Source organism: Lissotriton vulgaris, chromosome 1_1, assembly GCF_964263255.1.
Source record: "Lissotriton vulgaris chromosome 1_1, aLisVul1.2, whole genome shotgun sequence".
NCBI classification, from domain to species: Eukaryota; Metazoa; Chordata; class Amphibia; order Caudata; family Salamandridae; genus Lissotriton; species Lissotriton vulgaris.
In genome coordinates this window covers 931985896-932006735 of record NC_141685.1, presented here as the reverse complement: position 1 = coordinate 932006735, position 20840 = coordinate 931985896, and the positions used below count along the sequence as shown (strand labels likewise).

Genomic DNA, 20840 nt, shown 5'->3' with positions numbered 1-20840 from the left:
TCTAAATTCACTCCAAATTAGATTTGTGTGTATTAGAAAACTCTGTTCTGCTTTCCTGTACATGTGTGATACATTCTGCTGGTATCGAATTCAGAGAAAATACCAGTGATGCAGAACAAAGATTAGCAGTAATGTTTCATTGCATATTGCTCTGTGTAGCATGCTCACTATACAGTTACTTTTATGCATTTCTTTTCCAGTTTCCTTACCACTCTCCTAGTTCAGACATCGAGAAGGAGACTATGGAGCAGGAGCTGAAAAAATCCCAGACTAAGATCACGATCTTGGAACGCAAAATCGACGCCTTAGAGGCAACGGTGAGTACACAATGTGATGGGTGACCAAATCCTAACACAGGACACTCAATCAATATTCAATACAATTTTTATACAGCCGATCAAAACTTAATTTTCAAATGGTGCAGCAAACAGTATATTACTCTCAGATCTGTGGTACTCAAATTAGTGAGTTTGAAAGGATGAAGAAGTGAATGGCCCCTGGAAAAATTGAATCAATGACCTGCAGGAACAACACATTTCTTTAACTGATGTTCCACCCACTGACTTTTTTTATCCAACATCTATGGAAATCCCCCAAAAATCGAAATAATCCCTTAGGAAAACATTGTTGTGAATGTGTGTTTTGCAGATTAACACATGCGAGGAGAGAGTGGGGGTGATGCTTTTTGGGGTTGTGACCATGAAGATCATGGAATAATCACTCTTGACAACAAATAACTTTGTGTGTTGCTGTTCCTTTTCTAGGTCTGGCCTAAGGAACGGTTTAGATGTCTTGACAGCCTCATGTTTCCCCCCCAAAATTATATAGAAAATATATACCTTTATATAGGGGCTCCAACTCAGCAATCTTTCACTATTGATCTGTTGATATATCACTCAAATTATTCCCCATCCCACCCCAGCAATCGGTATAGAGCACCAGACCAGCACACTGCAGCCATTGAATCTCTCACTTAGGGGCCTATTATGAGTCTAACTCATGGTGGCGCTGCAGTGGCAGTCCATTAAGACCCTAGTGGTCGTGCTGCCTTGAGACCGCCAACTCTGCCAGTGAACTTCCATTACCTGGTGTTGGTGTGGCAGTCAAGAGGCACCTATATGTCCCGACACACATATAATGACTTTCATCATCGCCACTGTTTTCATGCAGGTGTTCCTCAATGAAAACAGTGGTGGTGAGAAAAGAAGGGGGTCACTGCATGACCCCCTTGTGCCTCACGCCTTGTGGATGCACACAGGGGACAACACCATGTGCCCCTTGTGTGCATGCACAAAAATTCAATCACTGCATAGACTTTTCAGTCAATGCTGTGCTAGAACTTCCTTTGGTGTTCCCATTGCGGTGCCAATTTCATAGGCATTGCCATGGGAATCTCTAAGGAAAAGCCCACCAATTACTTAACACCTTGGCTGCTAAGGGGTTTTCCCGCTGGGTGCTGCAATCTCAGATTTTCCATTGTTCATGACAAGGTCAACTCATCATAAGCACAGGGCAGGTAAAACCCATGACGAGTTGACCTTGTCATTAGCATGGAAGTGGTTAAAAAGCTATAATTGGGCGGGCGGTCTCCATACTGTTTGGGAGTGCTGCAACGGGGCGGTACTGCCGCCGCACTGTCAATCTCGTAATAGGGCCTTAAGAACAGCTGCATTTTTCTCCTGCACATGTACACATACACATGGAAATAGTTTCCCAACAATAGAAATTGTTAGACACTTCCCTATGACTCAAAGTTCCTATGTAAAGTAGGGTAACATAAACTATTTTCATAACTCTCAAGACGTTTAATGTAAAGTGCAATGTTCCTTCCTCACTCTGACCAGCTTTAGTATAGTTACTCATCCTAATGAAAATTAGCACAGGTCATTAGAGTAGCTAGACAGTATATGCAGATTTTTATCTGCATTGAGAGATCCCGCTTGAAGGACAGCATCTCGCCCATTGGAGTGTTTTACAAGCACAGTCAGTATGCACAAAACACTTTTCTCAAATCAAAGAATTTTGTCGATGCTCACAAGGCTACAATAATGCCATTTACCACTAGAGAAAACTTCAAAACACTGCAATAGCATGGATCTCCCCTAGAAAAAGCTTTACACATTTGCAGTAAAACCACTCACCCCTGGAGCAAGTGTAAAAAACCCAAATCAATTAATCAATCAAGCAGGGTTTGTAAAGCACAGCTCCACATCCGTGAGGGTCTCAAGGAGCTTGGAGGAGGGACGGGCTGCTGATCTGTCTGTGCTCGGGTGTTGTCGAAGACCCAAGTCTTGAGGTCCTTCCTGAATTCGGTCAGTGTTGGGGAATGTCTGGGAGGGTCGGCAGGGTGTTCCAAGTCTTGGCGGTGAGGTAGGAGAAGGATCTTCCTCTGGTTCTTGTCTTGTGGATCCGAGGTGCAGTGGCCAGGGCCAAATGGGCGGATTTGTGGTGTCTGGTAAGGACGTGGAATGAGAGGCAGTGGTTCAGGTATATTGGCCCTGTACCGTGGAGGGCTTTGTAGGTGGTGTGTGTGAGGAGCTTGAAGGTGATCCTTTTGTTGACCGGGAGCCGGTGGAGTTCTCTGAGGTGTTTGGAAAGGTGGCTGCGGCGAGGGATAGCTGAAGTTTTCTGAGGAGTTTCTGGGTGATATCGGCATAGAGTGCATTTCCGTAGTCGAGTCCGCTTCTGATGAGTGCATGGGTGACTGTTTTTCTGGATTCAGTGGGGATCCATCTAAATGTCTTTCGTAGCAGGCAGAGAGTGTGTAAATATGATGAGGTGTCTGCGTTGATCTGAGGGTTCATTGTTAGCGAGGAGCCAGTATGATGCCGAGGTTTTGTGCATGGCCTGCGCGGGTGGGCAGGGTTTACAGTGCGGGGGCCACCAGGAGTCCTTCTAAGCTGAGGGTGAAGGTCCTAGGATGAGGACTTCGGTCTTGTCCGAATTCAGTTTGAGGAAGTTGCTCTTCATCCAAGTGGAGACGCCCTTCATTTCTCTATGCAATTGTTTCTGGCATTGTTGGTTCATTGGTGAGGGGGAGGGGTTGGGCATTGTCGGTGTAGGAGACAATGTTCAGTTCATAGTTCCTGACAATGGTCACTAGGGGGGCCATGTAGATGTTGAAGAGGGTGGGGGCTCAGGGTGGAACCCTGGGGGTTGCGCAGCTGATCTCTGTGGGTTCGGAGAGAACAGGCGTAGTTTGACTCACTGTGTTTGTCTGGTGATGAAGGAGTGGATCCAGTCCAGGGCCTTGTAGCGGATGCCAGTGTCATGGAGCCTCTTAATTACGGTGAGGTGGGAGACTGTGTCAAAAGTGGCTGAGAGATCCAGGAGGATGAGGGCTGTGGTTTCGCCTCGGTCGAGGAGTGAGTTGATGTCATCGGTGGTGGCAAGGAGCGTAGTCTCAGTGTTGTGGTTGCTCTTGAAGCCAGATTGGGAGATGCCCACGACATGGCTTGCTTAAATTAACTTGGGTAGTTGGGCATTGAAGGCCTTCTTGATGAGCTTGGCTGAGAAGTGGAGCAGGGAGATGGGTCTGAAGTTCTTGAGGTCTGTCGGGTTAGCAGAGGGTTTCTTTTCAGAGGGTTGATTTTGGTGTGTTTCCAGTCAATGGGGAAGGTGGCAGTCTCAATGGAGCAGTTGATAGTGCGCCGTAGCGCGAGGCAGGTGTGATGGCTGCTCTGTGGACAATGGGGTGTGGACATGGGTCTGAAGGGGCTTCGGAGTGGATGCGCTTCATGGTCTTGAAAGTGTCATCATTGGTAAACGGGGTCCAGGTGAGCAGGATCTGTCAGGGTGTGGCGTGGTTGTGTGCAGGGGTGTCAGGCATGAAGGGAGGGTCTTGGGTGTTGAGGATGTCATAGATAAATAGCCCTGAACTTATGATGGAAGAAGGGGCTGAGTTTGTCGCAGCGCTCTTGGGGGAGTAGGACATCTGTGGTCTTGCTGTTGGGCCTGGCGAACTCCTTGATGATGGCAACGAGTTCTTCATTGTTGTGTTCATTGGCATTTATTATGTATTGGAGGACCCTTTTCTTAGTGGTTTCGAAAATCAATTATTCAATTGTGTTATATTTTGCCAGTGAATACAAGTTCCTATAAACAGTAGGGTGTGATAACAAACTTTAGAAATATAAAATGCGTTGAAATCTGTAATGTGGTCTCATTATTGTGAACCAGCTTTGGCAAAAAAGTTAATCCCATGGAAAACAATCCCACATGGTTAAAATAACAAAAGTGTGTATACAAATGTATATATTAAAGCCACAGCCCCTCAGCCTGATGCAGTTCATTTGAAGCAGTTGCTTCTGGCTTGAGCTGGACCTCCATTAACAACAACATTTGCCTAATGATTTATAAATACATTTCCACAGCGATGCGGCTTCTGAACATGGTGGGTAAATGATTTTATATTGTTTAAAACAATATTTTACCATACATTTGAGTGTTTTAATTGTATGAAATGTTTTTATTATGTAATATTTTATGTTTGATTTGCAGCCAAATAAAGATTTATTGATGATGATGATGAATAACAACAAATGGAACTGCAGCTTCATTAAAATATTTGAGTGCTTTTGCATTTGACCAGGAAGGGACATCAAGTTATGACTTGTGGAACTGCAGCTTCATGAAAGGATTTCAATGTATTTGCAGTCAGCTTTTGAGGGACACCTAGTGACGACGAGTGGTACTACGGGTTGATGCAAAAATGTCAATGCTTTTGAATTTCATTCATGAGTCACACATATTAACGACTAGTATAACAGCAGAATCAAGTAAGAATTCAAAGCTTTTGTATTTAACTATTAGAACAACACCTAGTAACGATTTCTGGGACTGCAGCTTACTCAAAGAATTTCACCGCTTTTGCATTTACTAATAAGAAACACCTACTAACGACTAGTGGAATTTCACCTACACAAAAAACTATCAATGCTTTTGCATTTAAGTGATAAGGGATACCTCGTAACCAAGAGTGGAACTGCTGCTTCTTATAAGAATGTAAATGTTTTTGTATCTGACTCAAATGGGATACCTAGTAATGACTGGTTGAACTGCAGTTTCATGTAAGAAGTGACTTGTGAGAAACACATAGCAATGACTTGTGGAACTGCACCTTCACAAAAGAATATCAATGCTTTTGCTTTTGACTGGTAATTGACACCTAGTAATGGCTTGCAGAACTGTACCTTCATGAAAGAATATCATTGCTTTTGCATTTGACTTGAGAGGGATATCTTGTAATGACTACGGGAACTGTAGCTTTATTAAAGAATTTCAATGCTTCTGCATGTGACTCGAGTGAACTCTAGTAACACCCTGAAGAACTGTAACCATTGAAAGAATTCTAATGATTTAGCATTTGCCTTTAGAGGGACCTCTATCAATGACTTGAGGATTTGCAGGTGTAAGCACATGAATATATATACATACATATATATAATGTATGTATATAATTAATTTTGGCCGCTTCCCCGAGGAGAAAGATATACAACGGAGTCGGAGTGTTGCACAATAACCTCTGCAAGATTAGCGAAGACAAGGACTTCTGGACGGCCTCTGTTCCCCGCGGACCGTGAGAGGAGCTCTGAAGTACACCGGCAGCTGTGGGTGCGCGACGGAGTTCGCCGAGGTCTGCGGTGAGTGACAGCGGCTTGTTACAGTACAGTCTTAACACACGCTAGAACTGTCTATCCTCGGTCCCGCAGTGTGTCGCCCAGCATTTCCAAACCCCCGATACAGAAGCGTGGGATGCCACCGCCCCTCGTATTGTTAAGATAAAGAGACTGCACGCCTTTTTGTCACCATGGCAACTATGGCAGACTTAACGGGAGAGAGGGAAGCTGCTGCAAATGTAATGTTCGTGTCAATGAAAGACAAACCCTCAAAAGGGAAAAACATGGCTACACTGACAGAACCAACCACCAATTTAAAGAGCCTGTTTCTGAAGTTAGAGCGGCTTCAGGAACGTGAAGTCAGAAAATGGTGGGAGGCAACCTCCCTTGAGAAATATCTTGAATGCAACAGAGTCCCTCGAGGTTTGCGCATCTATACGATCCCCTCCTATGAGAATCCGGACCCTGCCCTCCTGAAAGATTGGGCAGAACATACTGCAGAGTCCTCCAAGGGGATGGTAAGGTTGCTAGTAAAATATGCATGGAGCGACCGGGAGAAGTGCCTGAAAGACATAGCTGACCTCGAAGCGGAGATTGCAAAAGATAAAGACACAAAAACCTGTGAAGAACTCCGTAGTGCCATGGTGAAAAGGATCAAAGATTATGAATTGGGAATACGAAAAAGGAAACAAACAAAGTTCCAGAGGGATGAGCAAGATTATGCCTCAGGTAGAATCCTGACTTTCGCACGGAAATTTGACGCCACACGGAAGAGATTGGCTCAGGGAACCACACAGCCAACAGAATTGGACACTGAGGAGTCGGAACTAGAAAATTCAGATGGTGAACAAAACCAAGCTTCAAGAACAAAGGAAAATGAAGCAGAGGAGCCTTTTTTCGACGAGTACCAGGTGATGAAGGAGACCCGCCAGAGAACGCAATTAAGAAGTCACCCCCCACAACAAAAACAAAGAGGAGGACGCGGCGGGGGAAGAGGCACAAGGGGAGGTTCACAGAACAACACCACCCCAATGGTAACACGCAGTGCCTCCAATCGCAAAAGGCAATAACCACCAAGGAAGACAATAACGTCATCAACCTCTCGAAAAGGATTCTAACCACTGACGAAATAAAAGTCTTGAAGAAAGGACTTAGTTTTTGTCCGACCAGTGAATTCAATTTAGTAGATGCCAAAATCGACCTGTTTAAATACATAAGGAAGTTGAAGTTTAAGAAAATCTTCATGCAAACCCCGAATAAAACAGCCCCAGGAGAATCAGGCAATATAATCGGGACAGATGAAGATGATCTCTTGGAAGTCCTGACAACACCAACACAAGACTTACAACACACAGACGAAGAAACTTCACTTCCCTTACAACAAGTCAGAGATCCGAGCAATCTAAAATTGAAGTCTAGGAAACTACCAAATTCATCACATGATGCAATAGACGTGTTCAATGAAGCAGTGACAGCAGATCTGGAGAGAATGGCAAATAAGAAAATGAACATGAAGATCTCGAATATCTCCAGAAAAGAATGGGTGGCTTTAAAATCTCTAAGAGACGACAACACAATTGAGATTAAGCCCTCAGATAAGGGCGGGAACATTGTCATCTTCTCGAAAGAACATTATGAGCAGGAGGCACTCAGGCAGTTAAGTGACAAAGAGTGCTACATCACAGTAAGAAGAGAAGAGTATGTTAAGAGCATAACTGTGTATGAGAATTTACTTAAACATTGGAAGGAAGAGGGTATGATCAGCCAAGATGAACTTGCCTTCCTACAATGTGACTCCCCCATGCTGCCCACCTTTTATCATTTACCCAAGATTCACAAAAATGCCAAAAGACCACCAGGGAGACCGATTGTCTCGGCAATCGGGAGTCTCCTAGAAAACACGTCACGCTTCATTGACATCTTTCTAGCACCTATTGTCAAAGACCTGCCCTCATATGTTAGGGACACACAGGACTTTCTCCGCATCATGGACAGTATTTCTTGGGACAAAGACATGCTACTTATCACTATGGATGTCATGAATTTATATACATGCATAGATCATGAACAGGGAATCTATGCCACAAAATGGTTTTTGGAACAGAAACAACCGAAATACCAGGCCCATAGTGAGATGATTCTTAGCATGATAAGATTCTGTTTGTTTCATAACTACTTTCTTTTTGCAGGCCAAATTTACAAGCAGATCAGAGGGACCTCAATGGGTTCGTGCTTCTCCCCCAGCTACGCGAATCTCTTCGTGGGCTGGTGGGAGAAGCACAAGGCATGGGGTGGGAGAAATGAAAGATGGAATGAACACATATTGATGTGGACCAGGTACATTGATGACCTGTTTGTCATCTGGAGGGGAGACAGGGCCTCGGCTGAGGAGTATGTCTCGGCTCTAAATGACAATGAACTTAATCTCAAGTTCACCAGCATGATAAGCAACGAGTCTGTATGCTATCTGGACCTAGAGGTCTTTGTGGTTAACGACCAGCTCCACACTAGACTTTATAGAAAACCAACGGCTGGCAATGCAGTACTACACGCTGCCAGCCACCATCCTAGAAGTCTAGTAAAAAATGTACCGTATGGTGAGTACCTGAGACTCAAACGCAATTGCTCTGGATCTGAGGATTTTAAGAAAGCTCAGGAAGACGCGAGTGACAGATTCCAAGCAAGAGGCTATTCTAGAAACATCTTAGAACTAGCCCAAGTTAAGGCAGATACTGTCGACAGAAGGGACCTTCTGATTGTGAAAGAGTCGAAAAAGGATAACGAGCAGGTCAGAATGATTACAACATTCAATAATCAATCTGGAGAACTGGTCCAAGCATTTAAAAGAAACTGGCACATTTTAAGAACTGATACCATCTTGAAGAAAACATTATCAGATAGACCTATGATAACGTATAGGAGGTGCCAGTCTCTGTCGGACCACTTGGTTCATAGCCACTACTCCCCTAATAAGGCCAATCAAACGAAGAACAAGATAGTAGGCTTTTTCCCTTGCCTACAGTGCAAAGCTTGTGAATTCAGCAAAAAAGTTAAAGAGTACCCTTGCAGAACAGGTGAAGGAGGATCAAGTAGAAAAATCACTAAACATCTTAACTGTAATTCAGACTTTACAGTCTACTGCCTGGTCTGCCCTTGTAACAAACGTTACATAGGGAGCACCATAAAACCGGCAAAAATGAGAATTTTAGAGCATATGAGGGCTATCGTGAACAGGGACAAGACCTATCCGATAGCCCGTCACTTTGCCGAACACCACAACAGCAATAGGGATTTACTATCATATTATTGCATAGACCAGGTCCCAAAGAAAGAACGAGGGGGGGACAGAGAAAAATCCCTAAGGATACTGGAATCCCGTTATATTTTAGACCTTAAAACTATGACACCATGGGGTCTGAATAATGATGCTGAAATGTGGGTGCATTTATAAAACAACTTGGGATCTGTAAGAAGAGGATATATCTGCAATTAGAACACAGAAGTACTCTTTGTAAATATGTGAACACTATGCTGTTTGGCTTGTAAATACAATTTCCCTTCATATTGATCAAAGAGAGCAGTGTGAGTAATGCAATGCAGATACAAGAACATCAGGTCAGGTTAAACTGTGGCACAATTGCAAGTTAATATGATACCAAATAAGAACCCAGAAGTTCAGCGGAAGAATATATTCTTCTAGAAAATATGTAAATATGATGTAAATATGTATATTGTGCTGACATGGGCCCACAACATTGGTACACTGCATACTTGTAAATTGTGTAGATAATAGGTACACATCTTAATCATGTTTGAATTCGGGGATACACCCCTGCACAACCGTAAAGATGTTCACTAACCAGACATTGTGGGTTTAACAACACACCACATGGGAAATCACAATCTGCATAATGCTATTATAACACCTTAGGGGATACACCCCCTTATGAACAGCTACGATAGAGTTGCTGAAACGCTGCTCTCAGCACTAAATTGTTAAATTTATGTATATAGGTGACAGTCTCTGAAAACATATACTTTTGTCAAATGTCAAACTTCACTTTAATTCATTTGCACTGAGCACTTTTTTATTAACCGCCAAGTGTAAACCATGGAAATAACTATGTATATATGTACATACCACAAGATGGCCGCAACGAATATGTGTGTAACACCATTGTTGATGTCTATGACTGACAAAAGGGCGGATGGTTTAAATATGGCGAGTAGGTTTGAACACAGATGACACTGACGAAGCCCTGTGCGAAACGCGTCTGTCGAGGGTGCTGGGGGGTTTGGAAATAAAATAAACTAAGAACACCGACACTGGAGTGCTGGCCGTTTTTATCCTGGAGCCGATTTCTAGGAGTGTGTTGTAAATATATATATATATATATATATATATATATATATATACACACACACACATATATATATATTTTATACATACATATACATATATTATTCATATATATATATACAGAGAGAGAGATAGAGATATATAGATATAGATATAGATATCATGTTTGAGAGTGTATAATATATGTATATGTATAAAATATATATATATATATATATATATATATATATATATATATATATATATATATATATATATATACACACACATATACATATATATACATATATATACAGCCTTGGCTCAAACTTTCGCGGTCCAATGGCGCTCTCTCCACCGGTGCTAGGACTACTAAGCAGAGCCCCGCTTTTTCATATTACACAAATCCCTTATGATAAGAGAATACGTCCGCACTCATAAAAGAGTTTCTTTCCCAATCCTTAGGTTTATTTGTCAAAGATCCAGCATATTAAGTTACAAACCAACGCGTTTCGCAACCCACAGTCGCTTGTTCACGGTAATTGCAGAAGTTTACAAACTCCTCCTATATTTTCGAAGGACCCGCCACAAACTTTCTCTTGCTGATCTCACTTCCTGTGGCTTCACAGGAAGTTAGGTGGGAAATGTAGTTTTTAGTCATTTTTTCATATATTACAATATTTGATTAACACAGACTAATGCAAACAATTTTGATCTCATGAATTTCCCGATGGTAGCCAATTCATGAGATCAATGCGTTTATAAATTAATGTGCCCACTAGAGGGCTTCATTGCTGCTTTGCCTATCCAATGATTTGTTTTTTGCGATTTAGCATAACGAGGCTAACGATGATTAATCTGTAAAAGCTTATTAGACCACTGTTTTGACTATATATATGAGGTAATATAATTGTCTATGGCCGCAAAATTGTTTGCATAAGTAAGTAAGGCCGTTTCAGAGTTTACTGAAGGACAAATGTCCATTTGTGAATAAACTATGATGCCGTTGGCTTCGATAACAGCAGAAATCTGAGAGTTAATCTTCTTCTTAAGGTCTTTAAAGGTAAAGGAATCAACAAAATGGGGCGATAGCAGCCCATAATTAAAATATCCCCTGTTGTGTTTTTCAGCAGAGGGATGACTCGTGCAGCTCTTTCCATGGCTGAGTTAGGATTGCCTGGCCATGTGTAATATATGTGTTAGACAAGAGTCTTTGGGTGATCCAAATTTAACAGCAAGAAGATACCTAAGCATGGTGTCTAATTTTATAAGGCTTAAATGTGATAATATGGCTTGACAATGTTGAGGACTGGGTGGATGGCTGGCTATCAATTCTGGGGGCATCAGCTTCATTGGCAAAATATTGGAAATATATTTGAGATTTTCTACTCGAAATAACTTGACTCATGCAGTTCCTTCAAAAGAAGAAATGGAAAGTTAGCAGAAGGAGAGTGAAAAAGACTGTTTACAATAGTAAAGATTTCTCTAGAGGAATTTTCCACTGTTAAGATGGCATCACTAAAGTAGGTTGCTTTAGCCATTCTACAAAGTTTTTTATTTCTGTATTCTTTATTCTGCTGAGTAGGCTTATTTTTAAGTGAGGGTATATTCTAGTCTCCATAGCTTCCCTGGAGCTTTACATCACCTTTTGGCTGATGCCAATCCCACAGTATACCAAGGTGCAGAGGATGACTTCCTGTCGGGAGATATCCTTTACAATGCAGGTATTACAACGCAGTGCCTTTAAAATTCATCAGTTACAACACAGATACACTTACATAGCATGTTTTTACAACGCATGCCAGTACAACGCATTTACAAGTGCACTGCATGCTTTTACAACACATTGGTGCGTATTGTATGGTAAGTATTTGTTTATCTGTTTGAGTTTGCATTTTTAATAATATAATACATTTTAATGTATATTTAATTTTTAATGAGGATTATTAGTATTTAGGTATCAATATTGTTATTAAATAGTTAATATTAAGCTCGTCATGAGGACCGGTTGCGCTGTGCTCATGATGAGCTGAGCTCGTCATGACACGCACGGCGCTCACACTTGGGGCTAATTCCCCCGCTGTGCTGAGCGTTCTGAAAAACGGGCGTGGCCATGATGAGCTCAGTACGTCATGAGCACAGTGCCACCATGCAGCGTGATGAGCCAAGCTTGTCGCAAGCACCGTGGCGCTGCGCGCACCCCCTTCCCCCAGCGCCGCGGGGGAATTAGCCCCGCTGGGAAGGGGTTAATGATTTTATGGAATAGGTAATTGTTTTGGCAAATTAATACTCAGGTATTAATATTAATACTAATTAGTTACTTATGATGTAAAAACACTATTATTTTAATGTTCTTTTTAGTAAAATTGATTAATAGCCAGGTATTATTATTAATACTAATTTGTTAATAATTATGTAAATAATATTTTTAATTTATTTTTTTAGAAAAATAAACTAATACTCAGGGATTATTTTTGTTAAAAAATATGTTTGATTTATCATAGTAAGGTGGCCACGCCCACAGAGGTGGGTACCGGATTGAATCATTGTGCACTAAAAACAGCGAAAGGCTTCTCGACACTTCACGATCAGCCTATGACAAAGGGCAGATGGCCCGAAACGCATCGGCTTTGAAAAACTTTGTTGGAGTTGTCTTGCTCACCCTTGCTGCAGTTTGCATTAAATTTGGGGCAAACTTACCTGTTGTTGGGCTCTTCTGTTTTGGAGGCAACTCTTGCGATTGATGTTAAACGGCTTGCCCGGCCGTAGAAGAGCCTGGCTCTGCTTCGTGGACCCGGGAGGCGCCATCGGCGTGCTCCACATCGGGACAGGTGCCGTGAATGCAAACTACACTCCGTCAGCAGTCTGAGACAAGGCACTGCTACTACCCACTTGGGATTTATTTTAGTGACATTGGTGTGGAGATTCCAAAAAGCTACTCACTGGAGGATGACACAAGTGTACTACCGATACTAGCAGGCCACGTTGGTGGCCACGCCCACAGAGGCGGGTACCGGATTGAATCATTGTGCACTTAAAACAGCGAAAGGCTTCTCGACACTTAACGATCAGTATATGACAAAGGGCAGATGGGCCGAAACGCGTCGGCTTTGAAAAAATTTGTTGGAGTTGTCTTGCTCACCCTTGCTGCAGTTCGCATTAAATTTGAGGCAAACTTACCTGTTGTTGGGCTCTTCTGTTTTGGAGGCAACTCTTGCGATTGATATATATATATATATATATATATATATATATATATATATAATCTTCCCAACAAGAGAAAGTTGAGTCGTACTGCTTCACGGGTCATTTGGAGGTTTTTATTCAAGGTATTCATTTGTTCTTTAGTCCCAATGCATTTCGACATATACACTCTGCCTTCTTCGGGGGAAACGATCTGTAGACATCAGCACAATCTGCCACTCTGACACAGCTGAATCCTTTGCTTTAATTTACTGCCTTTGGTGGGCGTTCCGTTTCGTTTGCAAGGTTCCCTGGTCTTCGTAGGCTGGATGTCACTAGTCCTTAAATTAACACCGTGACTTTCCCGCACGCCGCTTTTGTGCGCGATAGGAACTCTTCCCAGGCTCCAGTGCCTGGTGGCAGCCGCTGCCCTTTAGTTTTACGCTGGGTAATCTTAATTGTCCTTGGTGGGCAACAATGGCGCTCTTTGTAGAGGTGCGTTACTCCGCGGCTGGACAACGCCGTCTGTTACATCAAAAATCTTCCCAACAAGAGAAAGTTGAGTCGCACTGCTTCACGGGTCATTTGGATGTTTAGGTCTCGCTATTCGATGCGCACGCATCGAGCTTGCGAGGATATAGGGCTTTAAACAAACTTTAACTAACTGGGCGATTTGGTGCTGTGCCTGTGGCTTTTAGGTCAATGCGCAAGCACATTGACCTAAAATGCGCGTGCACATCACCAAATCGCCGTCTGTTCCCTCAGCCGCACTCCAGGCCCCTGCTGCTTTCACACCCTCTCCCCGCTCCGCCCCCTCCCCTGCCCGCCGTGTCGCATTTCTCCTCCCCCCACCCCTTCTCTGCCTTCCCTCCGTCTTGTTTTTTTTTTTTACCCGCTCCGCCCCCTCCCCTGCCCGCCGTGTCGCATTTCTCCTCCCCCCCCCCTTCTCAGACTGTCCGGCACCCGCACTTCAGCAGTGGCGGCCACACATCACTCGTAGGACGATGCCATTGAACAATAATGGCGGTCGCTACTTGTTAACATAAGGTGCCATACCTGCTTTAGTGTGAAACATGCCTGGTATGCTTGCTTTGTCATAGAGCCTTGGTCCGTTGTGTAGTTGCTCAGAGCATGCCTGCTCTTTATGCCCTTTTCCTTTGCGTCTCTTGCCAGCTAGAGCCTGCCCTAAGCACGGGCTTCCCATAAACGGCAGCCTGACCACTTCTAATTACAGGACCCGTAGCAGGCTACCCTGGACAAGGTGAACGACGGGCACGAGGCGCAGACCCTGTCACTAAGCAACCTCTCTCCTTTCCCTCTGCACAAATGCTCCCTTGGGCAGAGCAGCGGCCTTGCCTGTAAACTACTTCCTGTCCAGAAACAATTAGACATAGCATTGCAAATGCATCCTTGTAGCTCTTGACACAGGCAGCTAATTTCAGGCGGCGCTATTCATTGCAAATGCCATGCTCTCAGCCTGAGATCAGGCCTTTTTGCTGCAGCTGTAGACAAGAAAACTGTGTCAGGTGCCGTCTTCCTCACTGCACATGTGATGTCGCTGTATATAGTACCCATCGACAGCCAGGCTTCGTCACTGCAGATGGATGCCTGCTGCAAACAGCTAATTTCAGATGGTGGCCCTTTTGTTGCATATGGGCATCTGCTGTAGGTTCACCTCCAGTCCCCAGCTGCACACTTGTCGACTTGGTGAGACCAAATTTAGGATTTGTCAGGTTTTAAAACTACTAATTCGCATATGGATGAAATCTCTGAAAATTACACTTGTTGGCCAGAGGATGATGTAACATGAATTCACTCTGTGTTTTTATTTAACTCAATACCTCTGCCCAAAACCTCGCTAAAAATAAACATGGGAGAAGATGTGATTGGTACAAAATAAGTACCCCTCTGTATATAATAAAAATGTCATGCCACATCCACCACCACATCCACCATCACCACCGCATCCACCACCACCACATCCACCGCATCCACCACAGCCACATCCACCGCATCCACCACCGCATCCACCACCGCATCCACCACCACATCCACCACCACATCCACCATCACCACCACATCCACCATCACCTCCACATCCACCATGACATCCACCGCCACATCCACCACCCCATCCACCACCAACACCACCGCATCCACCACCACCACCGCATCCACCACCGCATACACCGCATCCACCACCCCATCCACCACCACATCCACCATCACCACCACATCCACCACCACATCCACCATCACCTCCACATCCACCATGACATCCACCACCACATCCACCACACCCACCACCACCACATCCACCTCCACCACCACCTCCACCTCCACCACCACATCCACCACCACATCCACCACCACCTCCACCACCACCACATCCACCCCCACCACATCCACCCCCACATCCACCCCCACATCCACCCCCACATCCACCACCATCACCACCACATCCACCACCACCACATCCACCACCACCATATCCCCCAGATCCACCACCACCACCACCACATCTATGTGTGTGTGTGTGTGTGTGTGTGTGTGTGTGCGTGTGTGTGGCTGTGTGTGTGTGTAGGAGCAAATGCAATGTTCTTGGATTTCCGTCATAATAAAATACACTGAACATAATCTTCACAAAAGTTATTTACAAACGTATAAGCTATTTCCATTATAAATTACAATAAATTTTATTTAAGTATTTATTATTTACAAAATTAAAAGCCATTGTTATTTGCAATATCAATACATCTAAGTCACGTAAATACAACACACATTGCATTACAAATGCTATAGGTGTCACATTTGCGGAAGTTAAAACTATTGACATTGTAACTGACAAAGCTATTACTTTTGCTATTTTCAAAACCAACACATAAATAAAAAATGTGTCATTTACAATACCAATTGCTCAAACTTTCCTAATGCGAGACCTATTGCATTTCCAATGCTTGTTTATTTGGGAACTGCGCAATGTGTCTGTTGTTACAAAAGTCCTGACGCATTTTGAAGTACATTCTTCTTCCTCATGGGACGACACAACATTGAGGAAGCGGAGCGCTGCACCCATATTTCACCAATGCGCATGCACTCGCAGGTGAGTAGCATGCTGGTAGATGCAGTGTTATTTTTTTTCCTTCTGTGGAATCCGTGCCTCAAATTCACCATTTGCGTGTCATAGTTCATTTTAACAGCCCTCCAGTGGGCTACAGGCACATTATTCAGTTCCAATTGTCAGCTCATTCACGCTGCAAGTCGGATGTTAAAATGGCATTCCCAGCAGCCCCGCTATCTCATTTCCAGCAGGCGGTGCATCTTCGCGGTTGAGGCTAACCGCGTGAAACATCACTCCAAAAGTGCCGTGACTGGTTAATCAGTATGTGCTAAACGCTGGGATTGCATAACAGCAGCGAGTCCTATGGTGAACAGACTCAGACAGGTAGTGATGCCGTGTGGAGGCAAATGTCAGCATGAAGATGGGAGTATAAGCAATAAAGAATGGCCAGGAAACAAGGGTCATAGTCCTCGGCCCACAGGGAAAGATTAAAAATCACGGGGAGATTAAAGGGCTTGAGTCAGTGCGAGGTCAAAATCCGTGAACCTACTGTCTTCTGTACAAATACGCAAAGTTCTGTCAATAAAGCGAAAGCCAACCTGGTGGCAATTAATGCTGGCAAATGTGAACCACAGTGAAGAAAGTCACTATCAGAAGGGTGATCTATGGGAAATGAAGAGAGTGCTCAGGTAAGCAGGGACAGTGCTGGGGTGCTGATTGCATGCAGGAGAAAAGTGCTACACTAATGGCAGTAGGAATCCAACTAACAGTTCCCAGTTGCGTGTTTGAGTGACAGTTGCGTGTATAAGTGAGATTAAAAACAACCAGGATGGAACATGAACCTCAGAGTTAAAAATCTAGAATATTGTAATGGGGCGCATGTGCGTGAGACCAAAGACCGTGGAACAGAGCATCAAGACTGACCCAATACTCATGCTAGGATTAGGCGCAAGGAGAGGAATCCAGGTGAATGCAGCTGATCTAAAAAGTGCAATCCAAACCTGTACATACAATCAGTCAAGGTCCACAGAGTGACATTAATCCATCTAGATATAGACATATATGCATCTAAATATAGACAGATGTCGGGAAAATACAGGTGATACATTATATGCTAGAGTGACATTGCAAACATAAAAGTACTAAACATACGCTTCGTGATGGTGGAGCGTGCAATGTGCGGTGTCACAGACCTGACAAGTGAGGTGACTGATGGATGTCCCTATGTCGTGCACTTATAGGAAATTGTGGAGGTCCTCACTCATGTTGAGCCCTGCCGGTGCCCTGGTGTTGAGCTCGAGTATGTACCTCGATTCTAGTTGGCGCAGTAGTTTCTCTCTGTTGCCGTCACCTCTGAGTTGTGGCACACAGTCTATATCAAAGTACTTGAAGTGTTCTAGGTTATTGTTGTGGACCTCCTTAAAGTGGCGTGCAATGGAGTACGTGGAGTCACTGTTGACTATAGCCCTGAAGTGTTGAAGAATGCGGAGATGTACCTGTAACTTGGTGCTTCCTACGTACCTTACGCCAACTTTACATTCAAGTATATAGACTGCTTACAAAATGCTACAATAGAGCCTATATTTGATTTTCAGGGGTTCAACACGGAACATTGCCGTGATCTGGCTAGTGTTGACTCCAAACTTGCAGGCCCTGCAGCTGTTACATTTGATAAACCTTTTCACACCTGACAGACAGTTGGTTTTGGAGGAGATTTCAGGACTGCTCCTGACAACGGCATCACACATGGAGAATGCCTTCCTAAATGTAATGTCTAGGTGTTCAATCAATCACTGCATTTATAAAGCGTTCTACATACCCGTGAGGGTTTCAAGGCGCTGGTGGGGGGGGGAGGGATGCCACTACTGGCCGAAGAGCCAGGTCTTGAGAAGTCTTCTGAAGGCCAGCAGGTCCTGGGTCTGTCGTAGGCTGGTAGGAAGAGCGTTCCAGGTCTTGGCGGCGAGGTAGGAGAATGATCTGCCGCCGGCGGTGGTTTTCCGGATACGAGGAACTGAGGTGAGGGCGAGGATGGCCGAGCGAAGGCTGCGGGTGGGGGTGTGGAAGCTGAGTCGGTAGTTGAGGTATGTGGGTCCGGTAATGTGTAGCGCTTTGTGTGCGTGGATGAGGATTTTAAAGGTGATCCTCTTGTTGACGGAGAGCCAGTGAAGGCTTCTCAGATGGGGTGTGATGCGGCTGCGTTGGGGGGGGGGGGGTCGAGGATCAGTCGTGCAGAGGCGTTCTGGATTCGTTGTAGTCGTTTCAGGAGCTTGGTGGATGTTCCTGAGTAGAGGGCGTTCCCGTAGTCGAGTCTGCTGGTGATGAGGGCCTGGGTGACGGTTTTCCTTGTGTCGTGGGGGATCCATTTGAAGATCCTGCGGAGCATTCGGAAGATGTTGAAGCAGGATGCGGAGACGGCGTTGACTTGCTTGGTCATGGAGAGGGTGGAGTCGTGGATGACCCCCAGGTTGCGTGCGTGGTCGGTGGGTTCAGGGCCAGTGCCTAGCGACCGGGGCCACCAGGAGTCGTCCCAGGCTGATGGTTTGGGTCCGAGAATGCGGACCTCCGTTTTGTCCGAATTCAGCTTCAGTCTGCTGACCTTCATCCAGTCGGCGACGGCCTTCATTCCTCTGTGGAGATTGGCTTTGGCAGTCTGGGGATCTTCGGTGAGGGAGATGATCAGCTGGCTGTCGTCGGCGTAGGAGATGTTGTTGAGGCTATGTTGTCGAGCGACGTGGGCGAGCGGAGCCATGTAGATATTGAACAGCGTTGGGCTGAGGGAGGATCCCTGAGGGACGCCGCAGATGATGTCGGTGGTTTTCGACCGGAAGGGTGGGAGGCGGACGCTCTGGGTTCTGCCGGCGAGGAAGAATGTGGTCCAGGCCAGGGCCTTCTCTTGGATTCCGGCGACGTAGAGGCGTGCTGATAGGGTGCGGTGGCAGACCGTGTCGAAGGCTGCTGATAGGTTCAGGAGGATGAGGGCGGCTGTTTCTCCCTTGTCCATCAGGATCCTGATGTCGTCGGTGGTGGCGATGAGGGCCGTCTCGGTGCTGTGGTTGCTGTGGAAACCGGATTGGGAGGGGTCCAGGATGTTGTTGTCTTCGAGGTAGCGGGTTAGCTGTTTGTTGACAATCTTCTCTGTCACCTTAGCCCGGAACGGAAGCAGGGAGATGGGCTGGAAGTTCTTGAGGTCCTTCGGGTCCGCCTTGGGTTTCTTCAGTAGGGCGTTGATCTCGGCGTGCTTGCAGCTTTCCGGGAAGGTTGCTGTTTCCAAGGAGATGTTGATTGCTTTCCGGAGGTGGGGCCCGATGGTTGTGCTGGCTTCGTTGAAAACATGGTGAGGGTGAGGGTCGGAAGGGGATCCGGAGTTGATGGTGCTCATGGTTTTGATGGTGTCCTCGTCGCTGACGGTGGCCCAGGTGGTCAAGCGGCTGGTGCGGGTGGAGGTCGCGGGGGTGGTGGTCTTGGTGGTGGGTGCGAGGGTGTCGGAGTTGAAGCTGTCGTGGATGTCGGTGATCTTGCGATGAAAGAAGGTGGCCAGGGAGTCGCACAGGTCCTGTGATGGTGGAATGTCGTTGGTGTTGGAGCTGGGGTTGGAGAGTTCTTTCACGATGCTGAAGAGCTCTTTGGTGTTATGTGCGTTGTTGTCTAGGCGGTCCTCTTGGCGGTCCTGATGAGTTGGTGGTGTCTGCGGGTGGCATTCTTGTGGGCTGTGTGGTTGTCAGGTGTTCGGTCGTGGAGCCATTTCTTCTCCAGTTTCCGGCAGGTGCGCTTCAATGTCCGTAGTTCTTCGGTGAACCAGGAGACTTTCTTGTTGGTGTGGTTGGCTGTTGAGATCTGGAGAGGGCGAGGGTGTTGGCGCAGTCGCTGATCCACTGTTTGAGGTTGGTCGCGGCGGTGTTGGGGTCCGTGGGGTCGGCGGGTGGTTTCAGGGCGAGGGTGGTTGTCAGTTGGTCCTTGGTGACCTTGCCCCAGCAGCGGCATGATAGCTGTTGGGTGCGGTGGTGTGTGACGGGTTTCCTGAAGGTGAAGTGGACGCATCTGTGGTCGGTCCAATGGGGTTCGGTGGTGTGGTTGAAGGAGACGTGGGGGCTGGCGGATAAGATGGGGTCCAGTATGTGTCCGGCAGCGTGGGTGGGGGTCGTTACGAGCTGATTGAGTCCGAGGTTGGCGAGGTTGTCGATGAGGGCGGTGGAGTTGGTGTTGTTGTTGTTCTCAAGGTGGAAGTTCAGGTCCCAGAGGAGGATGTAGTCCATGGAGGCGAGGGCGTGGGTGCTGATGAGGTCGACGATGGTGTCGTTGAACTGCGGTCGTGGTACGGGTGGTCTGTAGAAGAGTGTTCCTCTGAGGGTCATGTTGGGGTCGGTGTGGATCTGGAAGTGCATGTGTTCGGCGGTGGTGAGGGTGTCGTCGGTGTTGGTCGAGACTCTGAGGGTGTCTTTGTGGACAATGGCGATTCCCCCTCCAACTCCGTTTGCGCGGTCTCTGCGGGAGATCTTGTAGCCCTGTGGGATGGCTATGGGGATGTCCGGTGCTGAGGTGGGGTTCAGCCAGGTCTCCGTCAGGAAGGTGACTTTGGGGGCGGTGGAATCAAGGAGGTCCCAGAGTTCGATGGCGTGCTTGCGGGCGGAGTGGGTGTTGA

The 20840-nt window shown here is 45.8% G+C and overlaps 1 protein-coding gene across 1 annotated transcript in view; it reads left to right on the top strand.

The window, feature by feature from the left end:
- LOC147748201 (uncharacterized) overlaps positions 1 to 20840 on the top strand; it is a 334565-nt gene that overhangs the window by 155237 nt on the left and 158488 nt on the right. The window contains exon 5 of the mRNA XM_086959115.1: positions 201 to 317. Coding sequence (XP_086815241.1) covers positions 201 to 317 — 117 coding nt within the window. The remainder of the gene's footprint in view (positions 1 to 200; positions 318 to 20840) is intronic.